We start from the raw sequence: 25,297 nt of genomic DNA on the forward strand, positions 1-25,297 counted from the left end.
TCTTTTTCATTAAGATTAACAGGGAGTTATCCAGCTATTGTAAATCAGGGCTGTAGGTCACTTTATTCTTGTATGGAAGAACTAAATAGAATCCAGACTTTATTGGAAAACTCTTTATTTTACATATTAACCTTCATTTTCTCTTAATTATATAATTATATTATAAGTAACACCTCATTGAAAACTTATTTTGTCCTGGAGTGCAATGGATGTTTTGATTTGAAATATTATTATTTCAAGGCGTATATAAGAATTCTTTATCATTAATTATTCTTGATCTTGCAGGGAAGAAGGATTTGAATAGCATGAGGGATCTGGATATGGAAAGCTTTCTTATGACATTAGAAGGTTTTACTTTTTTTTCGGTGAGATCAGCCTAGATTAAAAAAAATAAAAAGTGTTGCTGGCCTAGGCCTTTTTCATGAATTATGTGAGGAAGAGACAAATTGGTCTACAGATGAAACATTGTCTCAAGACATTGTTGTATGCACTTCCCAAAAAAAACCAAATAAATCATTTCCCCACATTATTAAAAAGTTCTAACTGGAAACATAAATCCCAGTACCTTTACCCTTTTAGGTTATCATTATCTTAAGAGGTAGGCTGATAATTCTTTTCATCTGAAGTTACTCATGACTGGAAGGATCTTGGCAGTGTGAGAAGTGAAAGTGTCCAATTTTTACATTAGAACCCAGATCTGAGAGGTCTGTCTGTGTGAGTATACTGCTGTATTAATGGTTAGCTTTGGGACAATGTAGTACAATGTCACTGCAGTCAAGAAGCAGACCTTTATCTGTAAGAGGCATAAATTTGCATTTATGGATAATGAAGTTTGTCTATTTCACATATTTCACTTTAGCAAAATAAAGATTATGTGGCAGGACAAAAATGCAATAATAATTAGCAAATGAGCTTATTCTCTGAAAATCAGAAAGCAGTCATTAGCATTGCTTACAATGCCTCTTTTTCATTAAATATGTCATCTGAGCTCAACTGTTGCATCTAAATGTTAGCACTTCTGTGGAAGGATGATGCTGTTTCTGAATCTTTTAAACTTGCTTTAACTCCCAAAACATGACACTGGCTGCTATATTGTAGGTGCTGGTTGTGAGGTTCCTCACTTTCCGTGCTGCTGACCATATCTGTTGTGGATGGTCAGAAGATGTGGTTGTTCTTGGGCATTTCTGTGACAAAGGTATGGATGCTGGGCAGGCCTAAATCAAGACCTAGGTGTGAATGGGGCTTTCAGGTATCAGTCACTCACTGGTCAGAACCAGTGACACCCTCAGCTGCAGAAGCTTCTACCGTCACCATGAAAGGTTAAATGAGCTGTTATAGGAATGTTCCCACATGATCAAATCACTTGTCTAGAAAGCTGTCAGTCTAGGTTGGTGTTATATTGATAGCTTTCCTCAGGTGAGAAGCTTGAAGGTTTGCCCTTTCTTAAGGGCCATACCAGTAAGGACAATGAAATTAGGCATGTAAATATAAATATTCCCCTCCTGTCAGTTCCTTTGCTTTGTTAAGCCTGCAAGGTAGAGAACACGGGAATATCGACACTGCTAAGCTTCAACAAAAGGTTGTTTGTAAACTCTGTCTTAGAAAGAAGCCTTTCATTCATTAAAAATCCCCCCAAATCTGTCAGTCTTACTGTAAACATGTACTCATTTACATACATTTATTGTATTTAAGGCGAAAGAGAGACATTATCTTGGTCAGAAACATGAGAATAATTATTTTTTAAATGCATTTGTCAATAACTTCTATTTTGAACTTCCAGAAAATCCAGGGAGATAAAAAAAAAGTGAAAGAAAGTGGTTCAGTTTTGAAAGGATAATTGAGGGAGAAGTTGGGAAATAAGTGCTAATAGCAGGCCATCCAAAGGTCACTGAGCTTGATGAATTGAATACTTCTGTATTGGAACAAACCATAGAACTTGTGCATAACCTAATAGGAGCCTTCCTCCATTTGTCCTTGTAAATGGGAGCTGTGTCTTTGGAGTCCTGCCAGAGTGGAACTGCTCATTCATTATGACCACTTAAAGCAAATGATCATGGCCCTATGGCACATAAAATAATGAGTGTAGCTTCCATTTCTCAGATATGAGGCATATATTATGCTTCACATATGGTCCAATGTGTGCTGGCTTTTGGAAAAGATACAAAAATTACTACAATGAGTAAAGCTCATAAGGAAACAATTCAGCAAATAGGAAATTTTGTAATTGGAACCATAATCAGTGACTAATGCAGAGCAATATGTATGCTAATAAAATAGGAGAGGATTAAAAGACAAAACTAAATTTAATCGAAACCCACAATACATGCTTGTGTGAATAATTTCAGATATATTCTTAATCCTATTAGTTTCATTTTTTCCCTCCACTGAAGACCAAGTGTTTAAGCAGTATCTTCCATTTAAATTAAAACAGGCTTCCCTAACTAGTAAAAACTCAACCTCATGTTATTCTTGATATACATTATGGAAGTGTTCTGCATGAAAGGCCTGGCTACAAATGGTGTAATAAACCAGCTGTTTTCGTGAGAGGGCATAAAAAGAACACAGATAACAGGTAAATCTCATGCCCCTTCAGTTACTGGGGTGCCTGTGTGCCTACAGCACTGGATGAACCTGGATTTTCCCTCTGAGCTGTACAGGTGCTGTCCATGATGTTCCTCCTCCCTCACATCCATGGTGCCTTTTATCCTGGGAGCTTCTCTGGGATAGCACCCACCAGGGCTCTCTCCTGCCCAAAATCATTCCCTCCTTCAGTACATCCATGAGGCTCCCAACACAGAGACTATAATATCTATGATAATACATCAAAATACTTTGCTGTGATGTAATTCCCTGTTCTTTTTTATTGTGCATATTTTATCATTCCAGCACACGTGATGCTGAAACAACTGAAATCGCTGTAAAATTGCATTGCTTTTTTGTTTTCAAGATGTTTGAAGGTCACTTCTGTAATTGTCAGGGAGTTGGTAATTATTTGGATTTGAATGAGTACTTATGAATACTTGTATGTTGCAACATATTTCGAACCCAGTAATTTTTGTGTTAACCATTCCTTTGTATATTCTTGTAAGTTGTGAAGCCTGTCTTATGTTAGATGGAGTTTATAGATATTTTTATTTTATGTATTCATGTTTGGGTTTTTTCTGTGATATAAATAGAAATAAAAATGCAAGGAAGGTGTATGTGATGCTGGAAATCCCTGGGTTCTGGCACTTATTGATCCACAGGAGATGGCTGCATCTGATTAAAAGGGCAACTGAATGGAGAGGGGAAGCTGTATGGAAACAGCTGTCTTTTTTCATTAAGATTTTCAAGATTAAAAAAAAAAAAACCTGAACCTTTATTCTCAGTGTCAAAGCACCACAGGTGAGTGCTTTGGCTGGGCAAGAGTTCAGAGAGGAATTTGTTTATTTTCTCCCCATGGAAAAGTTATTGTTGTTGGGAGTTGAATATTGCTCTTGCATGTCACACACAGGTCAGTGCCATTAGCAGTGAGCAGCAGGGGAAGTTTCTTGCCTTCATCCTCAGACTCTAAGTACAGGGTTATTTTTTATTTTTTTTTCCTTCAGGTATAAAACCCCAGCATATTCTAAATACTGGCTACATTTAATCTGCTTTGAGTTTGGAACAATTCAAGAGGAAAAATAGTCCTCTTACAATGTTATTATTATTTTCTACATGATACACTGTCTCATTTATTTATGTGGCAGTCTTACATAAAGAAAAGTGAATTCTTTTAAACCCTTGCTTTAAAAATGGTGCGTTTCCTGTAGCTCTCTTTCAGAATTACAAACCTAAAGGCCCTTTCAGACATGAATATATTTTTTATTGTTTCAGTTGCAACCTGTTCTTTGTATAATATTTGTGATGTTTAGAAAAGCACTCTTTCAGGCAGACCAGTGTTACTATTTGAGAGATTTTCTCCTTTCCAAGTACATGCAAAAGAGTTACTTCAGGATCAGACTCGCTTCTAAATTCTAAATTCACTCTACTAAATTCTAAATTCTGTGGGGAGGACTGTAGGGTGAGAGTGACTTTGTGAACAAGACCACAAATTGTGTTTTGCAGTTAGACTTGAAGTGTGTGGGGGGTTTGTTTTCTTGGAGATTAATCACTAAAATTATTGTATTAAAAAAGTGTTGAATTTCTGTATAGTTGACCCTGCAAAGAGTTCTCATGCTAATGTGGGATCAGGAGTGCAGAAGGGCAGAGTCCAGGACATCTTTTTTCTACTTTTTGATTTTATTGCCACTGCTGATTATTTTCTTTATGGTATTGTAACAAAGGGTCAAGGAGATTCTCTGATTATTTTTTTAATAACAATGAGTATGTTAGGAATCACCACTTAGAAACTATTGAAGAAACCAGCAGAAATACAAACATCAAAATATTTTAAAGTCTGAAACTTGTTAAATGATATGACATCCAAGTCAGAATGTATTATTAATACCAATCACAAATAAAATAACAGCAAAAATATCTCCTTCCAAATTAAGTTTGTTAGATTAAAGTAATGAAAAGTTAGTCCAAGATACTAAATGATTCCGATTACTTCTGGGAAAATATTTGTATGAAATTTAATAGGCAGTGATTAGCTTTCTCTTTGTTTTGTAAATCTTTCTGTATATGTAAGAGAAAACTATAACCTTGCTGGAGACTTCCATGAAATAGCCAAGGAAACTTAAAGAAGATTAGTCATTTTCTAGTAAGATATTTGGCATTTTTAGAGTAACGTTATATAACTGAATTTGAACAGAATTTCTGTAGGATATTTCATGTCTCTGAAAATAGCCATATATCTTATCTTATTCAATAAGAAAGCTATTTCTCCAGCCCTTCTCATGTGCACGTCTTGTCAGCAGCATCAGTACATCACACTCAGTTTGAATTTCACCTGGTGCCCTTGGTGGTCAGTGAAGAGAAGCAATTGCCACTGGAGTTCATGGAAGTTCAGCAGCTGAGATGCTGCTGTGCCAGATCAAAACGAGGGAGGGAATCAGCTGTGACTGGGGGACAGGGATAAGGAGATCCAGTGCTTGGGGTGGCTGCCTGGCTCTCCTTTGCTCATGAGAGGGCAGAGAGCCCAGAATTCCTGCCCTGAGTCCTACAGCAGGCACCGACTTCAGGCAGGTGACTGAAGCTCTTTGTTCAACTCTTGGTCACTCTTTTGGCTTTCTTATATGACACAGAGCTGCCTCCAGAAAGTAGCACACCCTCATTAAGAACTATATTAAATACTTCTTATTTGAATGAATTTGCATTGGTAGTACTAAAAGTCGTGCTATTTGAATAAATATTCTAGCTGTCTTTTTATTGAAGCTGTACTCTGTTTAATGGGAATGTTTGGTTTTGTCTTTTTTTTTCCCCCTGCAGCTGTGACTCTGAAAATAGGTATCTTGGAAATCCACTTAGGGGAACATGCTACTGTGAGTACTTGTATTTTTAATGCTACATACTGAAATGTTGATTACATATTATATGATAATTTTATTTCCTTGGAAAAACAAAATACGTTCCTGGAGATTTTCCAAAATTGAGCACATTGATATTTTGACTGAAAAATAAAATGTCCTACTGGGCTTCTCTTACTTTGTCTGCAAGAACACAAATTAAAGTCTGCTAAAAGTTGGTTCCTTACATCTGGCTTAGAGGGACTGACCAAGCCACTGGTTATTTTTTGTATCTCATCATATGTGAATGAAAGGAATAGTAATTGTGTCAATGCTTTAAAGGCAGACTTTGTGGTGGAGAAATGCAAATAGTGTAAACAGCACTATTCCCTGGGACATTCTGAGTGGTTTAGCCAGTGTGCCTCCCAGGGACATGAGACACAGCTGCTCCCCACAGTGTCATAAAAGGAGGCTGTGTGTTTTCTCCATGTTCTTAATGTTGTAGAAAAGGTGCCTCTGGCAAATTTACTCTGAAGCATTGCAGTTTTGATAGTCTTAGTGGAGGACCTGAAGGGATGAGAATGCTTATTACCCATGTGCAGAAATCCCTTAGTGAGCTGTGCCAATTTTACTATGCCAATATCAAGTTCAATAGTAATTTTAATCATCATAAAAACAGATGGGATGTTGGAGAACACTGATTTAACTTTTGTGACTTTTGCACGTACCTGCTCCGTGTCAGACAATTAGATCCATTTGTCTGTTGTTTCTAACATCATCCCTGCCTCAAACTTGAATTTGTACATAAAGACAGATGTCTGAACATACTTATATCCTCTTTTCTGATTTTTGGCCTTGTTTCTTAACATTTTATTTTACAACATACACAACAACTTTATTTTAGTGTGTCTTTAAGGCATTATTTACCTAATAAAGGCATGTTTATTTTCTTTGCTAATCTGTCTTTCTTACCTTAAATGGTTTGCAGCTGCAAGGTATGTTTTACAGAACAAAATAGTAAATTACATACTATATTACAGATGTTGACATATCCCTAGGCCTAAAACATTTATTCCTCCTTCCAGCTATTAAAGAACATTGGTGTAGTTTTTTTTTTAATTTTTTTTCTCTCAGACAACATAAGTTTGAATGTAATACTTTAGGCTGGAACATAAATTTTAAATGTTGTAGACCAAGTTGAAAATACTCTTGAAAGCTGTGTCTTTAAGATACTCTTGGTCAGTAAATGAAATTTCATTTGTTGTTTTTTGCATAAGAAAAGTGTCTTACTTTAAAAAAGAAATATCAGTATTTAGAAGAATAATTTTTTGTATCTATATAAAAATTTAATAAATATTTTATTTTAGGTTTAGAGTGAGTACATGGGAAGTTCATACTTTAAACCCAATATATATAGGCTATTTTTGATATGTGTGTCAACGTTTGTTTTGTCTTTTAAAAATAAATGTTATTAAATTTAAGAGATTGAAAAGAAATGACAGTAATGAAATTTGTAGACCTCAGGCACCTCCATGAAAAAAACCTTATTTTTTTGCTATCATGTTTCAGGCTGGGTCTATAAATCATGTTGGAGACAAATTGTACTATATTCAAGATGCCCTTTCACCTTTAACTCACTACTGTTATTTGTCTTCTGTCAGACTTCAAAATATTTAAAAAAATCTTGTTGTTTTGAAATGATAAATTTTCTTTTAATACTTCCAGTCATTTAAAGTATCCCATATAAACAGTTATCAGAGTTCTTTTATTGTAGTAATAGGGAGACTTCCCTGATAAATAATAATGGAATTCTGTATTTGCTGGATGGTGCATCATAATGGGAAATAATCAGTTAATTTGTGGATAACTGACTAGCCTAAGATTTCAATGACAGTTTCTTACCAGCACAGTCCATTTCCTACTAAATCATGTATTAAAAATACAATATACACACATCATGAAGAAATTCTCTAATTTGTTATCTATATTCTAAAATGCAGCCATACCATGTTTCAGTTTTGTATAAGACAGGCATTTTGGATGGTATTTTTTCTGTGCTTTAGTTCACTCCTCATTAAGAAACTTTCTCTTTTGATCCTTAAAATGCCACTTTACTTTTCCTTGAAGTGTATTTCTTACAACACATGACTATTATTGCTTAAGAGGAGGGAAAAAGAAATGGTATGTATTTATGAGCAGCATAATATTGTCAGAAATTAAAATTCTAGGCACATCTGTTTCTATTACTTGGAATCAAAATCAGTGAATGCACATAATAATTTGCTGTATGGTTAGGATCTTCATCAGGAAAACTTTAAGTCACATGCTTGAGTTTAGCCATCTAAAAATGATCAGTTTGTGTATTTAAATTTTGCTTTTTTTTTCACTTGTGGAAACATTGCCCTAAATTGGAATGCTCTTCTGAGCAAAACTTCAGGATTTAATCCCAAGTGTCTAGCTAACTCAGGATTTAATCCCAAGTGTCTTTCCTGTGATACTGGATGACCTGGATTTCTCTTTAGCAGCAGGATGTGGATTGAGGAATGCTTGTTGCCGTAGAGAACTTTCTGCAGCTTGGGATGCTGTGAATATTCTCTGCCCTGTGGAATCTCAGCTGGTTTCATCTCCTCCAGCTCTCTGCCCATCTCACCTAGTCCTTGCCTAGTTCTGTGCCCCTTCTTGCCTGTCATTGCCATCCTCAGGCCTGGGAAGGGGGAACAGGCTGGTGTTGGTGCAGGTGTTGACATCAATGGACTGATTAAGAGGGTAAATGAAAACAGTTTGCCACTGGGAGAGCACAGGTTGTTTTATTCTCTTCATTATTTGTTTCCTTTCATAATGATGTAGGAGAGTAAACAGAATTTGAATTCTGTACATGGATGGTGTTGTGGTCGAAGAAGTGATCTGAGCACATATAAAAACACAGGAAGATTATGGATGGGTCTGGCATGATTGAAAACAATGAAATTTATGTAGGAGGTTACGTGCTAAAACATTGCAGGGACTTTATCTAAATACAGATACTGTGCCAAAAGGATAAACAAGAGAGATCAGAGGAACAGTGCTTTAAACATCAGATTTCATTCTCAAATGGCAATTCCAAACACAGCAGCAGTAGACAAGAGTGGTTTTTCTGCTTTAAATTATGAAAACTTAATAGAAATGGAATAAGAAATGTGTAATGGGGTATGCAGTAGTATATTATCCAGATTGCGTGAAAATCATGGTACATGGCTTAAAAAAAATTATTTTAGTTCTTTGTGACTGAATTGTGCTATTGAAAAAGCACAACTTCTTGGAGAGCAAGAGAACGAGAGCAAGCCTCAGAGATACAGAAATTAGTAAAGTACTGAATATTAAGAATGTGTGAGCAGCTGCATGATGATCTATCTAGTCTAGAGCCCTGTTCCCAGGAGTGGCTGCACATAAATGCCATGGGAAGAGTACAGCAAATGGACAAACATAGAGTGGTAATTCTCTCTTTCCATCCAACAATTTGCAGCTTAGAACTTCATGAGAGGAAGGATTTTTTGAGCTGAAAGTGTTCAATGTGCCATGGCTTAGGAATATCAGAGGAGACCTTACCAAAGATTTCTTATACAAAATAAAAACAGTATTAATGCAGAAGAAAGCTTTGTGATTTTAGAAGCTACAGTTTTGTTTGGCCGTGTAAACATCCTTGTTAGCTGAGAACAGGTCTGCTTCTGGATTTCTGGTAGGGAGGCTCTGTATCCCTAGGCCTGTCTGTTGGGAGCCAATCTTGCTGTGAATGATCAGAAGCTGATTCAATCCATAGAAATGAATCCTGAGTGGAGGCCAGAGATGCTTGTGCAGCTGACTTATGCATGTACACAAACCATAAATACAACATTTTGTCGTGATACATTTGTATTGGCTGTTGTTTTTGCTCCGTGGTGTCTGGGCCAGCGTGATGGATGGCGGTGACACCTCGATAGCAAAGTGTGCATCCAAATGGCTGCATTAGTTCTTCACACATCAGCATTAGGAATGCATTGCTGTCAGAGTCAGAGCTCCTGGGTGCAAGGGAACGCGCAGCAAAACCAGATGGTTTTAGACAGATTGGGAGGAATCACTGGGACGAATGCCACTTCTGTGATCTTCACTTGGGTTGTGTACAGACACAAAGCTGTAAATCATAAATGGAGAAGTGGTTAATCCAGTGTTCCAGAGAAAATGAAAGTTTAAATTTACAATTCATGATGTGTTACAATGCAAGGTTTGAATTATAGGCATGCTAACAATCACTTGTTTTGAGAGGATGTGATACTTTCCACCATAAACCTCTCTTAGATAGCCATAATTCTAAGGTCAAAAACTTTGCAAAATGTGTGGCTTATGTACATTATTTTGAGTTCCAATGCAACATATCAAGCAAGAAGTACAACTGTTTCTAATACTGCTACATGCAGAAGCATAAAAGCTTACAACAAATCAGTCCTGCCAGTGTAAATCACATTGTTTGCCTGCATATAGTTAGAATTTTCATGAGCTGAGCACTCAAGATTTTCCTGTTTGTCCACTAAGAAAATTCCTAGCCAAGACAATGAAGTTGAAAAACTGCACATGGATTTAGATACCATAGATTTTTTCCCCTTTTGTCCTTTAAAAAAAATGTTTAGAATAATTTTTGGATTATTTCTGGGTACAGTGAAGAGCTTTTCCATTTGCTCCTGCAGACTAGTTGCTGTTTTAAAACAGGCAGGAATAGTGAATTATAAGGGAGCACTCTTTGGAGTGGGAAGCTTTCAGGCATTCCAGAGGATTTCCTCACTCATGGATAGCCAGAATGTGGTCACAGTGTAATAAAACTGCTAAATGAACAATTTAAATTAATCTAGTGCTCATCGTTTGGCTGGACAGACAGTTTTGTGGGCCTGTGATATTTGTGAATGCAAAATAAAATGAAATGAAGCTTGCCTTTGCATTAAATATAAATATATATATAAATATAAATATAATGTGTATGTATTATAGATCCAGTGTAACGCTGTAGAATTCCCTATGCTGCAGAGCAGGCCTGCTTTTAGGGATTAGAACCTGACCTTTGAGAAGGATTAGAGAACCCAAAACTTAAGAGGTCACGAGGGATGGGTCATTTGCAAAGAGAATTAAACTGGGGAGGGACTGAATGACTTGCAGCTTTTTGTGGAATTAAAACCTATTTATTGATCATATGCCCTTGATCCAGATATTTGTTGGGTTTATAGCCTTTAAAAAAAGACTAGGTCTTAATATCTATATATAAAAACGTTGAAAGAATGTACAAACTTTAACCATTTTCTAGGTGTTTCCTTCCAGAGCTCTTCCTTTTTTCTCTTACCTTAGTGTTTTATGGAATGCCATTTGTGGATGGCTTCACATAGAGAGAGACCACCATTCTCAGCTGTTCTTCTGGGATGAAACATGCAGGGAAGGAAGGTGCTGGGCCCATCTGCAGGAACCTTAGGGGTCAGGTGTACACATTCCACTGGCGCCTCTCAGTTTTCCACTTAGTCGCCTGGACATAAAGGGAGGAAATAGAAAACCAGAGAGCACACTGCAAAGTTTAGCTTATATATAAATACCCCCAACATTATTACAAGCAGGAAAACAGTAGTCATAGTTTTTTGTTGGTTTGTTTGTTTGATTCTTAATGGCTCAATTTTAATAGCTACTCTTTTTCTACCTAAATACACCACAGGAAAGAGTATGTGCTCTACTAAACATTTTGCGATAACTTTTTTGGGATTGACCTGAATAATTGGTTTATGGCTTTGCTCTGCCATTCTAAACTCTGAGCCATAAAATCATTATAGCTTATAAGACTATTGCTTCTTTCCTTGGTATAAATACAGACAGGATAGCAATAAGCAATTCCCTCAGTATGTCAGCAGCTCACAAAGATGAAGAATGATACTTTCATGTGCAAAATTGGTGAGAAACTATGAAATGTACATTCAGTAAAAACTCTCAAGATAATATCTGGTGTCTGTGCAGGGAGCTGGGGACAAAAAGGCAAATTTTGCTTCTGGTGAAGAGCCTCATAAGGATTCTAGTCCAGTCCTGAAGCTGTATTAGCCCCACTAGTGCTGACACACCAGGATTTCAAAAAGGGAAAAGTAAAGAAAAGTGCTAGTCTGTACCTATTCTCCATACAGTTTCTTATAGTAAATTTGTATTTTAATTTAAAACTTTTAAACCATATTTTTATGCACTGTATGTGGTGCCTGAAAAGAAATAACCTCAAGCACTTATTTCTTTTATCTGCTTTATTAAAAATTTGTCTTACTTGCTAAAAATTAAGAAGCCTAATTACTTTTTCATATCTGGTCTTTGGACTAAAGACTTTGTAAGTCCTGATTTCTTTTTTTCCTAGGAGTAGTAGCTAGAAAGATTGTTTAATTATTAAATGTAGATAATTTATGACAACTTCCAGTGAATTTTTAGAAATATCACTTCAGTATTGTCTCAGAGCAAAGGGATGATACACCCTTATTTCTGTTGTCAAAATGCAGTTTAAGCTTACTAGACCTATTGACATGGTCTGATAGTTCATCCCACCTGTTTTCCTTATTATTAGAATGTATTTTCTTTCTTTCTTTTCTGAGTTAAGTCACAGTCAAAGTTCTAATATAAGCCAATTTTTAGTAACATTTATTATGTTACCAATGTTATAGTTTAATAAAAAGGAGAATTAAAATTTTTGAAAGAAATCTCTTTAAATACTAAAATCATGCATGTTGATGCATTCAGGAACTCAGAACATGACCTCTTTTGTCAATAAAATCGGAAAAAAGAATTGTCAAGTAAAACATGTACTGAAGGTACCATATAGCACTAGGTGGCAGACTTGCTATACTTAGAGAAAAATTAAACTCAAGAACGTTCCAAGGAGAGTGTTTTAGAAGATAAATAGCAAGTAGCACTATAAGTAAAACTGTTAGCAGGGATTTTCCAGATATTTAAAAATTATGTTGAGACTTAAAGGGCATAAACAATAAATTTTAGCTCTTGAAAATGTGTTTGCTTTGGCTGAGTTGGGAGATGTATACCAGCAGCCACCAGCTTCACTGAAGTACTGATTTGAACAATTCATGTTTCCTTTTGGGACAACATTAATTTCAACTAAATACATATTGTAATTGTAAAACTGTCATGCTTGACTTAAAAAAAAATGAGTTCCACCAATTATATCTAACATTGATTGACTTTGATACAGACTGAAAAAAATCTATATTATTTATAAATACAGTCAAAGTAATGACTGACATTGTGTTTTGAATATATGGACTTATACAAAAAAATTCTATTTAAAATGAAATCTTCTTAGTGTTTAAAGAGTCTAGTGGAACAGATTATAGTTTAAATCAGACAATTCTAGGATGGCTTGATAAAAGATTAGCCTCAGCAAACCTACCAACTCAGAACTTATAAAGAGCAACAGACAAACACAGTCTTTGCCCTGAGCTAAAATAACTGCACAAACCAACTGTCGCCTTGCAGAGAATTAAAACAATAACCACATCTGAAGCTGAAGCTCCTAATAAAGTATTATGATCTCACCCCAGGCGCTGTGTACTCATTTGCCAAATGCTAGGTTGGCTTGCAGCTTTGTTGGGCAGGCTGAGGAAATGGATTTGCTGCCAATCATTTTCAGCTTTTAGTTTGAGTTGAAGAATTTTTCCATGTATGTATTTATTTCTCGTTTTTGTAATTAATGTTTTTTAATGTTGTGGATTTTCTTTGCTTAACAAGCCATGTGTTATTTTTGAAATGAAGATTATTTGCTTTCTCTGGTAGCTTCTGCTTATATACTAGTGAATTTAGCAACTGGCATCCTCTTACAGTTACTATTTAATACCTTTTAATTAATTTAGTAATTATTCATTAATAATAGCAGGTATGCTACCCTAACTCAAAGAAGTAGGACAAACTAACAGTGGTGAAACAAACTTTCTAACTTCTAAAAAGAAGAAAAATCATACCTTGTATTCATGCAGTTAAAGGTCTGAATTAGAGGACTGTTCCACAGATGCCATAGTTATTTTTTGTATTATTTTTCTTGCAGTGTAATATATAATATTACAGTAAAATAGCTATAGGTATAAAATGTGGGTATTTATAGATCTTGGTGAGGCAAGAGCAGCAGGATGTCTCATTCAGAAGACATCCTTTGCTTTGTAGGGGACTCTAGCCCTTGTATGAAGCAGTGTTTTAAATGAGAAGGAAACCAGTGCAAGTATCTACAAATACACAACATTTGATTTTGTTGATATAGTGAGCTTGTGTTCACAGGGATGGATACTGTCTGAATCCCCGTGCTGTGTGTTCAGTGTGCTGTGTGTGTGGGATTCCTGAACACTTCCCAGGGGACAGGAGCTGTCACTCCTCAGACACCTGGAGGCTTTGGAGCTCCCTGAGCTGGAGCTGTAAGGAATGAATGCCATGGGAAAGGATCCCTCAGGGCCCCTTGCTTTACCTTCTGACAGCCAAGGGAAAACACCTGTGGTGCTTTTGCAGTTTTGTTGCTTCCCATGCTGACTGCCCAGGGAAAAGAGAATTCTTGATCAGCAGGACTTCAAGAAGATCTCTAGTGAAATCTTGAACCAGTTGAAAAAGGAAAAAAACACACCTTGACTTCAATAAGTGTCTTGTGATATGTGGGAGATTTTGAGTTGGTTCTTTTGGGAGTCCTTGGTCAAACAAGTGTATTATTCCAAGTCAGCTGGAGTGTTTTTGCCTGCTGGCACACATGGAGCACTGGAGGACAGCTGAGCCTCTTCCATTAATGCAAGTGTCCTGTAGTGTGAGTTGCACTGCTCAGGTGTGGGTCCTGAACCACCTAATGCACACATGGGCCTGTAAAGTCCAGAGAGCAGTCAAAGGTGTTTCCAGCTTTAGAATTAGTGCTGGGAAGCCCTTACAGGGTATTTGAGGACTTTTGTGTGATCATTTAAATAAATTGGGCGTCATTTCTATCTCAAGAGAATGATAAAACCTTGGATTATATAAACTTAAGGAAAATGTAAACTGGGTTAAATGTGGACATTGTCAAATTCAGCTTTCTGACTCAATAACTCAGCTCCATTTCAGCATATTGCAAAGTAGCCTGTGAGTCTTTGATATTAATTTATTGTCACTTTTTCTTAGCTTGAATTGTGAATATTATTTTAAAATATGTTCCAGAAATATAACTCATTGACAGCAAAGTGTAATTTGGAAGTCACTTGATATAAAGGGTAATGCTGACATGAAATGGAAGAGCAAACTGTGTGAGGTCAAAAAGCAGCAGTGCATGCTAGGAAATAGATACAATAGCAAACTAGACATTAAGGGAAAGTTGAAAAATGTATCTGTCAAAGACTATGAAGATACACTGGTAAAGAAGTAATATATATGTATTTGATTTGTCTTTTTATGTTATGGGGAAATAAATGTACTTTACTGTGTTAGCCCCTTAAGGAAATGCCACGGCCATCAGAATAATTTTATAAAAATGACAAGCTATGCAAAATGTGGGAAGAAAAGTCTTAAAAGGGCAACAATATCATGCTTTTTTTCATCAATGATATGAGAATTTTAGATTTCTACCTCTGATGAATAGAAATACATACTGCTTCTGTACTTGTTTTTGAAAATGTGGCCAGACAGATTTTCAAGTGCTAGAGCCTTTTCTGATGTTGGGAGTGGCTAATGAAAGAGAACCCAGAGAGGTCATTGCTAGAATGAACAACAGAATAAATGGTGGAAAGGGGAAAATGGAAACCTTCTAAGGAAGGCAGTGTATGGCTCCATCGTGCAAATGTGTCACTTGGTGTCTGTTGGCAAGGACTGCCTGCCACAGTCTCTGCCCTCTGAAGGTCAGTTGCAGTGATAGGAACAATTACTGCTTTTCAAATACCAAGAACAAACAGACTGTCAGTATTTGCTACAGTTTGCTGTTCCTTTTTACATGCTAATTCAGTTCTTAGAGAATCTGTGTCAAAAAGTTTGTGCTTGATATATATCAATGAGTAATGGTATGTCTCAATTGGTCTGTATTAAGCTATTTTTAAAAAAGCCAACCAAACCATAACAATAAGAGATTTATTCTATTTGCACATTTTGGTTCACAGTAATTTCTTTCCATGGCCAAATAAAGAAAAAAAAATAATGAAAGCACAGCTGTATTTAATTCCTGGTTTATAGAAAAAAATAACACGAGGAAAATATAATATTTCTTTTAATGGCTGGCAGCTGGTTTGGGTGGAAATTGAGTTTTCCAAGTCACTTTCAGAAAGGAGTCAGTGAGCCCTGCCATGGTGGCCAATGTTTCCTCTCTGAGGCAAAGAATAAATCTCCTCTGAAGGATGGGTGACTGCACTGGGGTTGAGGAAAACAGCCTTTGGGGCTCCATTTTTCCTTCCTCTGTTATTTCAATTTGCTTATTTTAACCAAACTGTTTATTATTTTATGTACCTGACAGCCAGTCCTACAAATCAAACTTGTAGCAAGTAGGAGAATGTTTATTATTTCTATTTTTATTTTTTTTCACTCTGTATTTTATTCCATACTAGGGTTGAGGTATTTCCTCCTATCTGTTTTAATGGCTGTGTAAAATGGATTAGGCAATATTACAGATATGTAATTTCATTTGTGAATATTTGGAATTTTAATTTTCTATCAATATTTTTTGCTGAATTGGCACTCAGTTCTTAGCATGAGCAATGTTATTGAGTGAGAATGTTATTAATGAAATCAACAGATTTTACTCTAAAAATACCTAATGGTGTTTTAAAGGAAAAAGTGCTTGTGTTCTTCATTTCAAAGCTGTGATGCAATTGTGTTTCTACTGCATGGAGATGTAGCATTTTGTATTTATTACAGTACAAGTACCTGTTGTAATTTGTGACTTTAAAACAGAGGACACTGCTCAGTGAGGTATATGATGTAATTTCTATCCAGTATGAAGTGCAGTTTTCCTGATCAGGATTTATTTGCTATGAGAGATTTTACTTCTCAGAACTAACAAATTAACAGGGTTTGAGAATACAGCAAAGTGGAAACATCTCAACTTGAAGTTACATTGTGCAGTTTGTACAAGTCATGCGGAGTCAAGCAACATGGGGTGTGTTCTGACATTTGGGTTGTGGATTTAGGGTTTCTTAAGCAAAGTTCAGCTAAATAATGAGAAAAGGGAAAGAGGAGAATTTTGAAAATGTTGGGATATTGGAGGAGCACCTATTTATCTATGTATATTTATAGACAATTTATAAAGTGTGCGTTCTGTCTCCTTGGAAGACCTGAGTAACAGGAGGTTGTTCTTTAATTGTTAAGATCTGTGTTTGGTTATTTGAGAAGCAAGATAAAAGCTCTGCTAGTAAAGATGTAGAAGTTATTGTCTGATTAACTTCTGACTGTTCCCAGTTTATAGCAAAGCTTGAGTATATAGGTGTATAAAAGCATAAACAATTTAAAAATTACATTTGTACTTCTGCCATGCCCATATTTTCAGCATTGATCCATGTTTAAATAGAAGCTTCTCAAAAAATCATTTCTAAAAGGAGATGTAGTAGACTTTTAGGGATTATACAATAAACTGAAAGTTATGAGAGCAAGATTTAAAATAGCATGAAAATCTGACTGCTTTCATTTACAGCTTTCCTAGACAAGAAACATCCCTCTTTGGCAATAATACATGAAGTCAAACAATAATTTAACATTGTTGTTTCTTAGATGTGCCACTTCTGTTGTCAGAACAAGCAGATCAGAGATCTCCTCAGTGTGTAGAGACTATATAATGAAAGCAGTAAATTAGAATCAGGTTAGTGGGTATTGATGCTGGTATATTGAAAAATACGTGTTAGAGTTGTAATATTAATATGAGTGTTACAAAGGTGGTGATGCATTTAGATCAATATGAAAAAAAATCATGGAGAGAGAAATTTTAATTTCTTCCATAATAATGACCTTTTTTCCCTGGCTTTTTATTTGTATTTTTTTCTCACTCTTTTAACACTTTATGAATACTACAAGAGTTAAGGGATTACAAAGATGGTCCAGTGTGACAAAACAAAAGTACAATTATTGAGTACTCCTTGCTGTCAAGTAATAACACACTTCTGACAGGACTGTGCTGTGAGTTCTGAAATGTTCCATTGTTGGAGACACCTAGACCTTTTCCTACAGCTGACATTTGGATACCTGCTGATTGGTATCCAATTGGTACTTATTTGTCTTTGTTGCTGCTTCTTTTGCTAATATTTTGCTCATAATTCCCTAGCCATTGCTTTCCACACTTTGTTTATAGACCATGTTTGGAAAAGGGTCTGCAGCTGTTCACAGTAAACTCATCAGTTGTTACAGCATTTCAGTAAAGAGTTTAATGAAATATTTAGGAAAAATAATAATTGGCTGTGGTCTGGGGCTTGAAAACTTTAGTAGCATCATCTTGAGATTGCATGTTTAAAAGGCCCCAGGTTACTCTCTCTGTACCTCAGTTTTTAGATCTCAGCCACAAGCCCAGCCTTGTTTACCATGACATTTTCCTACCTACACTTCTGTGACAGCTATGGCAAGATACATCTCACCTCATTAGCCTTGTAAAACTTAAATGTCCAGACTTAATGAACCTTCTAGATCTTTCTATTTTCAGTAATGAAAATCAAGAGTTACCCTTCTGAACATGATGCATTTCTGTCTTCCACTGAAAGTTTTAGTCAATACAGAGTGGCCTGAGAAAATAAGCAAAATTTAGCTGGGAAAATTCTAATACAGGTAGATTTTTCTGGCCCTCCCTTAGAATCAAAACTGACAACTTACTAGACCTTTCCAAATAGCAGTGGAGAATTTAATAAGATAAAAGATTTCTATTTAAAATAAAACTTAGTTACCCAATTTTCTGATTATGACACTAATCCCTCAGTCTTTCTGTGGGCTTTTTAGACCAGCACATTTTTGTAAAGTATAGTGAAAGGAACAATGAATTTCAATTGCTTTATGTTTTTAAAGACTTTGAACTTATGTGAAATTCATTCTCCCATGCTCTTTCTTGAAATGGAAAAAGGCATATAAATAGTAAATGCTGGGGTTTTTTGAAGCTCATTGTGCTCTGATTACATATAATAAAATGCAAGTTTTTAGTAAAGGCTTCACAGTAAATGACTTTTTGTTTTATCACAATGGACAAGTAATGTCAGACACAAACATATTCAATATAAAAATGACAATGAGGCAGTGGATGACTGCTAGATACAGATGACAGTGGAATGAATCAGGCAGCTGCTCTGAAAGTTCAAAATAATTATCCTGACAGAAAATAGGTCTGGTGGTAACCCCCAACTTTGATGTAATACAAGGAGAATTTCATTTTGGTCACAGATGAATATGATTTATAGCATTTGGTAATGGTACTTGGTTTCAAAAGCAGCATTTTTACTGATAGAGAGGAATATGAATAGTTCTGTTCTCAACAAAATCTAGCTGAAAATAGAGACCAATCACTAGAAAGAGGAGGAGAGAGACACACTGCCTGTGCAATGAAGAGGTGAGAGTATGAATTATAGAATCAGCATGAATAGACATGCTTAAATAGAAGAGTGTGGGAAGACTGTGACGAGTCTGAAGTTGCAATCATGATGGAGGTTCTTACAACTTTAAGTGATTTCAAGTAAAAATAAAAGAGCACTAGATTTTTGAGGGGTTTATTCACAAAATAGAAGTTATTGTTCTTATCAGAAAAAAATGTGAAAGAAACCTATTTTAGTCATTGAATGAGTAAAGATCATGTGATCCTCACCTAATATTTTAAAAATGGGACAATTAGTTTGTAGCTGAGAATGAGATTACATTGGGGGTGGGTGGGCGGGCCTAGTTCCATGCTCTTTTTGTAAATCTGGCTGATATACATTGCAGTACTTTTGGCTTAGATCTTTTACTAAACTTAAACTTTTGGAGCTAAAATGAATAGACATTTCTCAGAAATTCTGTATATGTATGAAACTGTTTTGCCATTTTGTTCAGCTTTAAAAATGTGTGTTTAGAAACTGTGTGAGAGGAACCAGGGGAGAATGGCCGGTGACCAAAGTTAGAAAAGCCCTGATTGTGTCCAGCTGGGAATGTTCTTGCTCCCTTTTTGGGAACCTGGGTTCATTCTTCCCTCCTGCTGAGAGATGAAGTGAACTGGGATAGTCTCTTGGAATGATTTGTTCAAAGGTAAAAGATAGCTCAGAAGTGGTTCTATAAAATTTACTCCAGTCTGATTCTTAAATTACTTAATAAACGCCCTTTACTGAAATATGCTGCATAGGCAGTGGGTGCAGGATGGTGGAAGAATGAAGGTTGCTGTCACAATAATTTTATATTTGCTTCTTTATTAGAGCATGATTGCACAGTTTTTAATAATATTGCTATATACCGGTTCCCAAGGAACTTTCACTCCACAATGCACTGAATGAATTTGTAGGAAACGAATCAGTGATAATGTAATGGAAAGCTGAATGTGTGTTCCTTTCCTGTTTTGTTGAAAAAGTGGAAAGAATTACAATGAATGATGGAAGGAGCTACCAAATAATGATCTTCATATATAGCGTTATATAATTCAAAGTATTATGAAAAATCAAAGTCCAGGTATTTCAGATTGGCTGCTCATTTTAATAGATGGCTTTGTCCTTGGTCTCTTTGTTTCATTTCCTGTCCTATAAAATGGCACTCAAATGCCTTCTCATCTTCAGTAATGTTGTAACAAATTCATTAACTTTTGTGAAGAACTTAGAAAATTATAGTGATGAATACTATAGAAAGCCACATTAGAAATTAATTCCATCTTGAGAAAAGAGCTTGTGTAGCATGTAGTAAATGAGGCATGGGCCCAACACTGAGTACTGAACATGGAACAAAGTGTTGAATAGCTGCCCATTAGGGGAGCACTCACCCAAAAATAATTTACAGGCACCCTTGATTTGTAGAGGTTCATTTTACAGTCTTAATACTTCCCTGTACCATACCTTTTCATATATAAATTTGTCACTAATTTATACTAAACATATTCAATCTAATTACCTTTTTTAAAAGTAATTACCATTGTAATTATATATTCTCACAGAGTATAGAAGCACTATAGAAATACTGAAGAACTTCTTTCTGGCCTTTGTTTTTTTTTGGGAGTATTCTGTAGTTTTAAAAATCAGAGTTTTCTTCCAATGGAAATTTTGAGTATGGAAATTGGTCTGTTCCTTTTTGGATATGAGTACAAAACTTTCATATTAAACCATATAATTCTTATCAGAAGTCATTGACCTTTATTAATGAGAAAGAGAGGTTTCTTGAAAATTAACAGCGATACTAGGGTTAAAGGATTGCTTTGAAATTAATTTTCCTAATTTTATTAAACATCTTTCTTCACCTTATTATTGTTATGTTCTCACACATGCTCATTAATGGCATTTTGAATTGATTTTAATGACTCCTTTTGACTGTGAAAACACTCAAGGGTTTTGAAAAAATCAAAATAGAGATGTGAAAAAACTCAATAACCATAAGTCCTTGTAATATTTGACCATTGATGGTGTCAGGGTGGTATTGTGGTCCTATCTCCCAACACTTTTTTGTACTGTAATCAATGATTTCTAAGATAAAGTGAAAGTGAAATGCCTGGAAATATAGGTATTAGACTGTTCTGGGCTGACTCCTGGCTCAAAAAACCCAGCTTGTGAATTCCAAATACTGTGTTGTGTGCTGGGGAACTAAGATCTGAGCTGTGAGCTGAGCTCTGAGTTTGTGGAGAGGTTTCCATGTTCTCACAGACTTTTCCCATGGAACTTGAGACATAAAAGTTCAGGGAGTTATAAAAGTTCAGGAGATTATGGGCTGGAAAATGGCTCTTTAAATTCTCTCTGCCTGCTGCTTTGAGTCACCTGATGAGTAGATTTGTTGTTTTTCTGTCTTGGTAAACAGAAATACGAAAATTCTCATTTGTTTATGTAATGGGTAAAATTACTTATGGTGGCTTCATAAAGGTTTAAAGTAGAAACAAACCCACATGGAGTAGAATCTTAGGCTTCTCTAAATTCCTGATATTAATATACACAACATATACATATATATCCACAGGATATACTAAATGTACTTTAAACATCTATTTCTACATTTAGTTATTATATTGTTGGATACTTTTGCATTTAGCTATTCAGAACAGGTCTTAGAACTGACTTTTAGTTTAAGTTTTGTACTGCTGTTAAGGCTAAGCTCTCTAGTTTGAATGGCACTACGAATTGGGAAATATGGTGTGATGTGCTGTGTAACTGCTTCGTTTATGTGCACTTAGGATGCATTGCCATATATTATATTCAGGAGGAGGTTTGGCAGTAGGAAGGAAAGCTGTTCTGCCTGCTTCAGTCGGCAGAAGGTGGAGCTTTCTGGAGGAGAGGGAGGTGATATTTTCCCTGGGAGCTCCTGAACACATGTGGAGGAAGAGTCTCCTGAGTTAGAGAATGAAGCAGATGGAGAGAGTGAGGAAGGACAGTGAGACAGCAGCAGGGTGCAATGGGTAGAGTCTGCTTTACAATCCCTTTTAATTTCTACTCTGAGTTTCTTCTTAAATTAGTTCTGCTAATTTATATTCTAATAAAATCTAACTTTAGAGACTTTCAAAGATTTGGAATCTTCACCTCAAGAATAGGTCCAGACAAATCTTTCTTGAAGTTTTGTGCTCCAACCTATGAAATTTTTTCAGTGAACTTCTGAAGTCCTCAGAAAGATGGGAAGGAGTGTTTGCTCAGTGTCAGTTCTTTCATTGCACCCGATTCCTTTGTGCTGTTGAATGACCCAACTGCACTCAGGCCCTGCTCTCTGCTTCATTCGAGTCATGCTCACCTTAGGTACCTTCCCTGAGCTGGAATTGTCTCTGAAGGGATAAATGTTTCTGTTTTATAGCACCCAGGCATGGCCAAACAGGGATTTAATGGTTTGTCCTGTGGCAGATCTCTGTGGAATTGGTGTAATTTAGAGATCCTTTGGCTACTCTGAGGAATCCCAAGGCGAGTTCTTGTGTTGGTTCTCAGAGCTGCCCTTGAAGCTGTTTTGTTCAAGGCTTTTGAGTGCTACAGAGGACATGTGTGCTACTTCCTACTGAACTTTCCTGCTATTAACGAAGTATCAAATTGATCAACCATTAAATAATAGAGTCATTAATAACACAGTAAAAAACTTTGAGATATCTTGGGTACAAAAGGAGAGCCTCTACACATAATTAACTCTTACTGTTTTTCACCATTTACTGTCAACTGTATTGTATGTAAGAATGCAATAAAAAAAAAGTGGAATTAATTTTCTGATTTGTTACAGATGGTAAATTTATTAGAAACGCTGTAGTTTAAGTTCTTTTATAAGTGTCAGGATTTTTCCTGCATTCCTTGAAACATCAGTTCATACTTTTTTGGTTTATTAACAAGTAGAACATAAATTGAAAAATTATTTTAAAATTAACCAAGAACAAAGAACTAAACAACACCACCACCACCAACAACAAACCCCAGGGGGAAAAAAGGTCATATTGTTTTAAAAGTAAATTACTTTAATTTTTTTAAATTTGTATGCAAAAGAGCTGTTCATTTATGACTGGGAGACAAGAGCCCTATGTGTGTTTCTTATGTTACTTTATGATGGGATATCATCAATATACGATTTCTGGTTTTTTGGCTGATTCTCTGCATCTCTGAGAGTACATAGCTTGTGCTTGGAAAAAGACTGTGACATATTTAAGTGGTAATTTTCCATATCTTATGGGAAAATTAGTGATATCTTGTCGAAGCTTGTCAGTGCTGCTTCTTGCAGCCCTTGATGTAGCCAGAATTCTGTAGGAATGCTTTCTGTGGTGCTGGTCTACCACACGTTTACCATAAATCTGTTTGCAAAGATGCATTGACTGCTGAAGCAGTTATCTGTATTTTGAGGAGCTCCAAGTTGACCTGATCAGGAGATTAAGCATTTCTATACATTATTCCTAACCTTTCCCCCTTTCTACTCATGATTATTAAAGGATTTGTTAATACATTTAATAGGGGTCAATCTTTACTTGCCATCTTTTTCTGTCCTGTTACATTTAAAGATGTTCTGGTACCATGGTCATCTTATTGTTAAGCATGGAGATATGGCACAACAGTCAATGAAATTCATTAATTAGATTTGCATAACTATAGAAGTGTAGAGTGCTATCAATAAATTAATGGGACATTGTAATTTCATATTTTATCATCTTTTGGCTTCATAAACATGCAGAGACCCGGTCAAAACTTGTTAACTAAGACATGTAGATCAGCTTATTCTTATTTGAATAACAAACTGTGATGACTAATATTAGAGAAAGTGAACTTCTCGCCTTTGAATGTCATGGTAATTCCTTTCATGTCACTCCTTTTTGGATTCAGGACATTCTATGAACCTTTATTTTCTGCTTTTCCTTCCACACTCAATATAAAAAAAAAAAACAACAAAAAACCCTGAACAAAACCAAACCAAAACAATTTTCTCTAACTGTTAAGACAATACAGTGGGCTTTTTTCTCTTTCTAAGTCAGCCTTCCCATAGGATACAACAGAGTGTATTTTTTCAGATGATGTGTTGCTGCAGAAAAGGTGATTGTCAGCAGTAAGCAAACTATTAAATCCAACAAAAGCCTGACACAGCTTCTCTTCTGCTTTGACTTAATCTTTCACTCTCTTTGTGTTTACTGATTTTATGATCACATATTTTTTATTTGTTACACAGTTTGTGTGGTGTTGGTGACTAGCAGAATGTCAGCAGACCAGCATCAAAATAATGCTTTACAATTATTCACTCGGTTGTAGCACCAGAGATGATTTGCCATATTTTAACACGCATAAAATAATAATCAGAGTCATGTACATTTATAAGTCACCTGCTTATTTCCTGTGAGACAGGGAAAAATAGAAGATTTAGTCCCTGTAGAATTGTAATGGTAAAAATTTAGAAGATTTTTTCTTAATTTAGTTTTTTTTTGTTAACTTAATTTTAGTTTTAATAATTTCAAGACTTTATAATGCAAACACTTCACCAGTGAAATGTGTGTCAATAATTCTGACTTGTAGGTTTCTCCATGACTTTTGAAATCAATGTGAATGGTAAACTTTGAGATACTTGCATAGTATAGAATTAATATGTATACACTTTATTATTTTTAATTTTTGTTTTGCCTACAGACAGCCTTTTGATTGATTATCAGTTTACCTTCAGCTTATTACAAGAGGATGATCGTCATCACACTGCCATAAACTTTATAGCAAATCCAGAACAGGTAAGAAAATGTTAATAATTTTAGTTAAGTTTTAGAGATTCAGAATTAAGATTTCCATTGTATTTGATGTTGATTAAAGGTTTTTGAAGTGTTTATAAAGTTTTAGAGAAAGTTCACATTTTTTGAGAGCTGCAAAATTAGTCCAGTGCCTTCATTGAGAACCCTTTCTATATGGTAGATTTACTTCAGCTTAATCAATACTCTGAAAAATTATCAGTTGGTTGATTTTATTGTTGCTCCCATGAATAACAAGTTTAATATTTTCTTGAGATGAATTGAAGGGGTATAGCCTTCTGTTAAGAAAACATTTTTAGTTGCAGAAAGTAACATTTTTGGCTTGTGATTAGAATGTAGGCATTTGCCATATATTTTTTTATTTTATTTTTTAAAGGCAAATGTTTTGTTATACTTAGGACAAACTACAAACATAACTGGTATAGGTACATGTTAAATTGTACTTACCAAATTGTTCTTACCAAAGCAAAAGAGAGAATTGCCTTTTGCCATGGAGCATTGCCATTTCTAGATATGTTCAAAATGAAAACTGGAAAATTATTAAAAGGCTGTATGTGCAGTAGAGTTACATGGAATACATTCT

General features: G+C 35.5%; 1 protein-coding gene across 4 annotated transcripts in view; it reads left to right on the plus strand.

The window, feature by feature from the left end:
• ATRNL1 (attractin like 1) overlaps positions 1 to 25,297 on the plus strand; it is a 438,168-nt gene that overhangs the window by 158,126 nt on the left and 254,745 nt on the right. For all 4 annotated transcript variants that reach the window (XM_074545284.1, XM_074545285.1, XM_074545287.1 and 1 more), the window contains exons 21-22: positions 5,392 to 5,444; positions 24,605 to 24,699. In XM_074545284.1, coding sequence (XP_074401385.1) covers positions 5,392 to 5,444; positions 24,605 to 24,699 — 148 coding nt within the window. The remainder of the gene's footprint in view (positions 1 to 5,391; positions 5,445 to 24,604; positions 24,700 to 25,297) is intronic.

The sequence above is a fragment of the Zonotrichia albicollis genome, chromosome 7, assembly GCF_047830755.1.
Source record: "Zonotrichia albicollis isolate bZonAlb1 chromosome 7, bZonAlb1.hap1, whole genome shotgun sequence".
Lineage (NCBI taxonomy): Eukaryota > Metazoa > Chordata > Aves > Passeriformes > Passerellidae > Zonotrichia > Zonotrichia albicollis.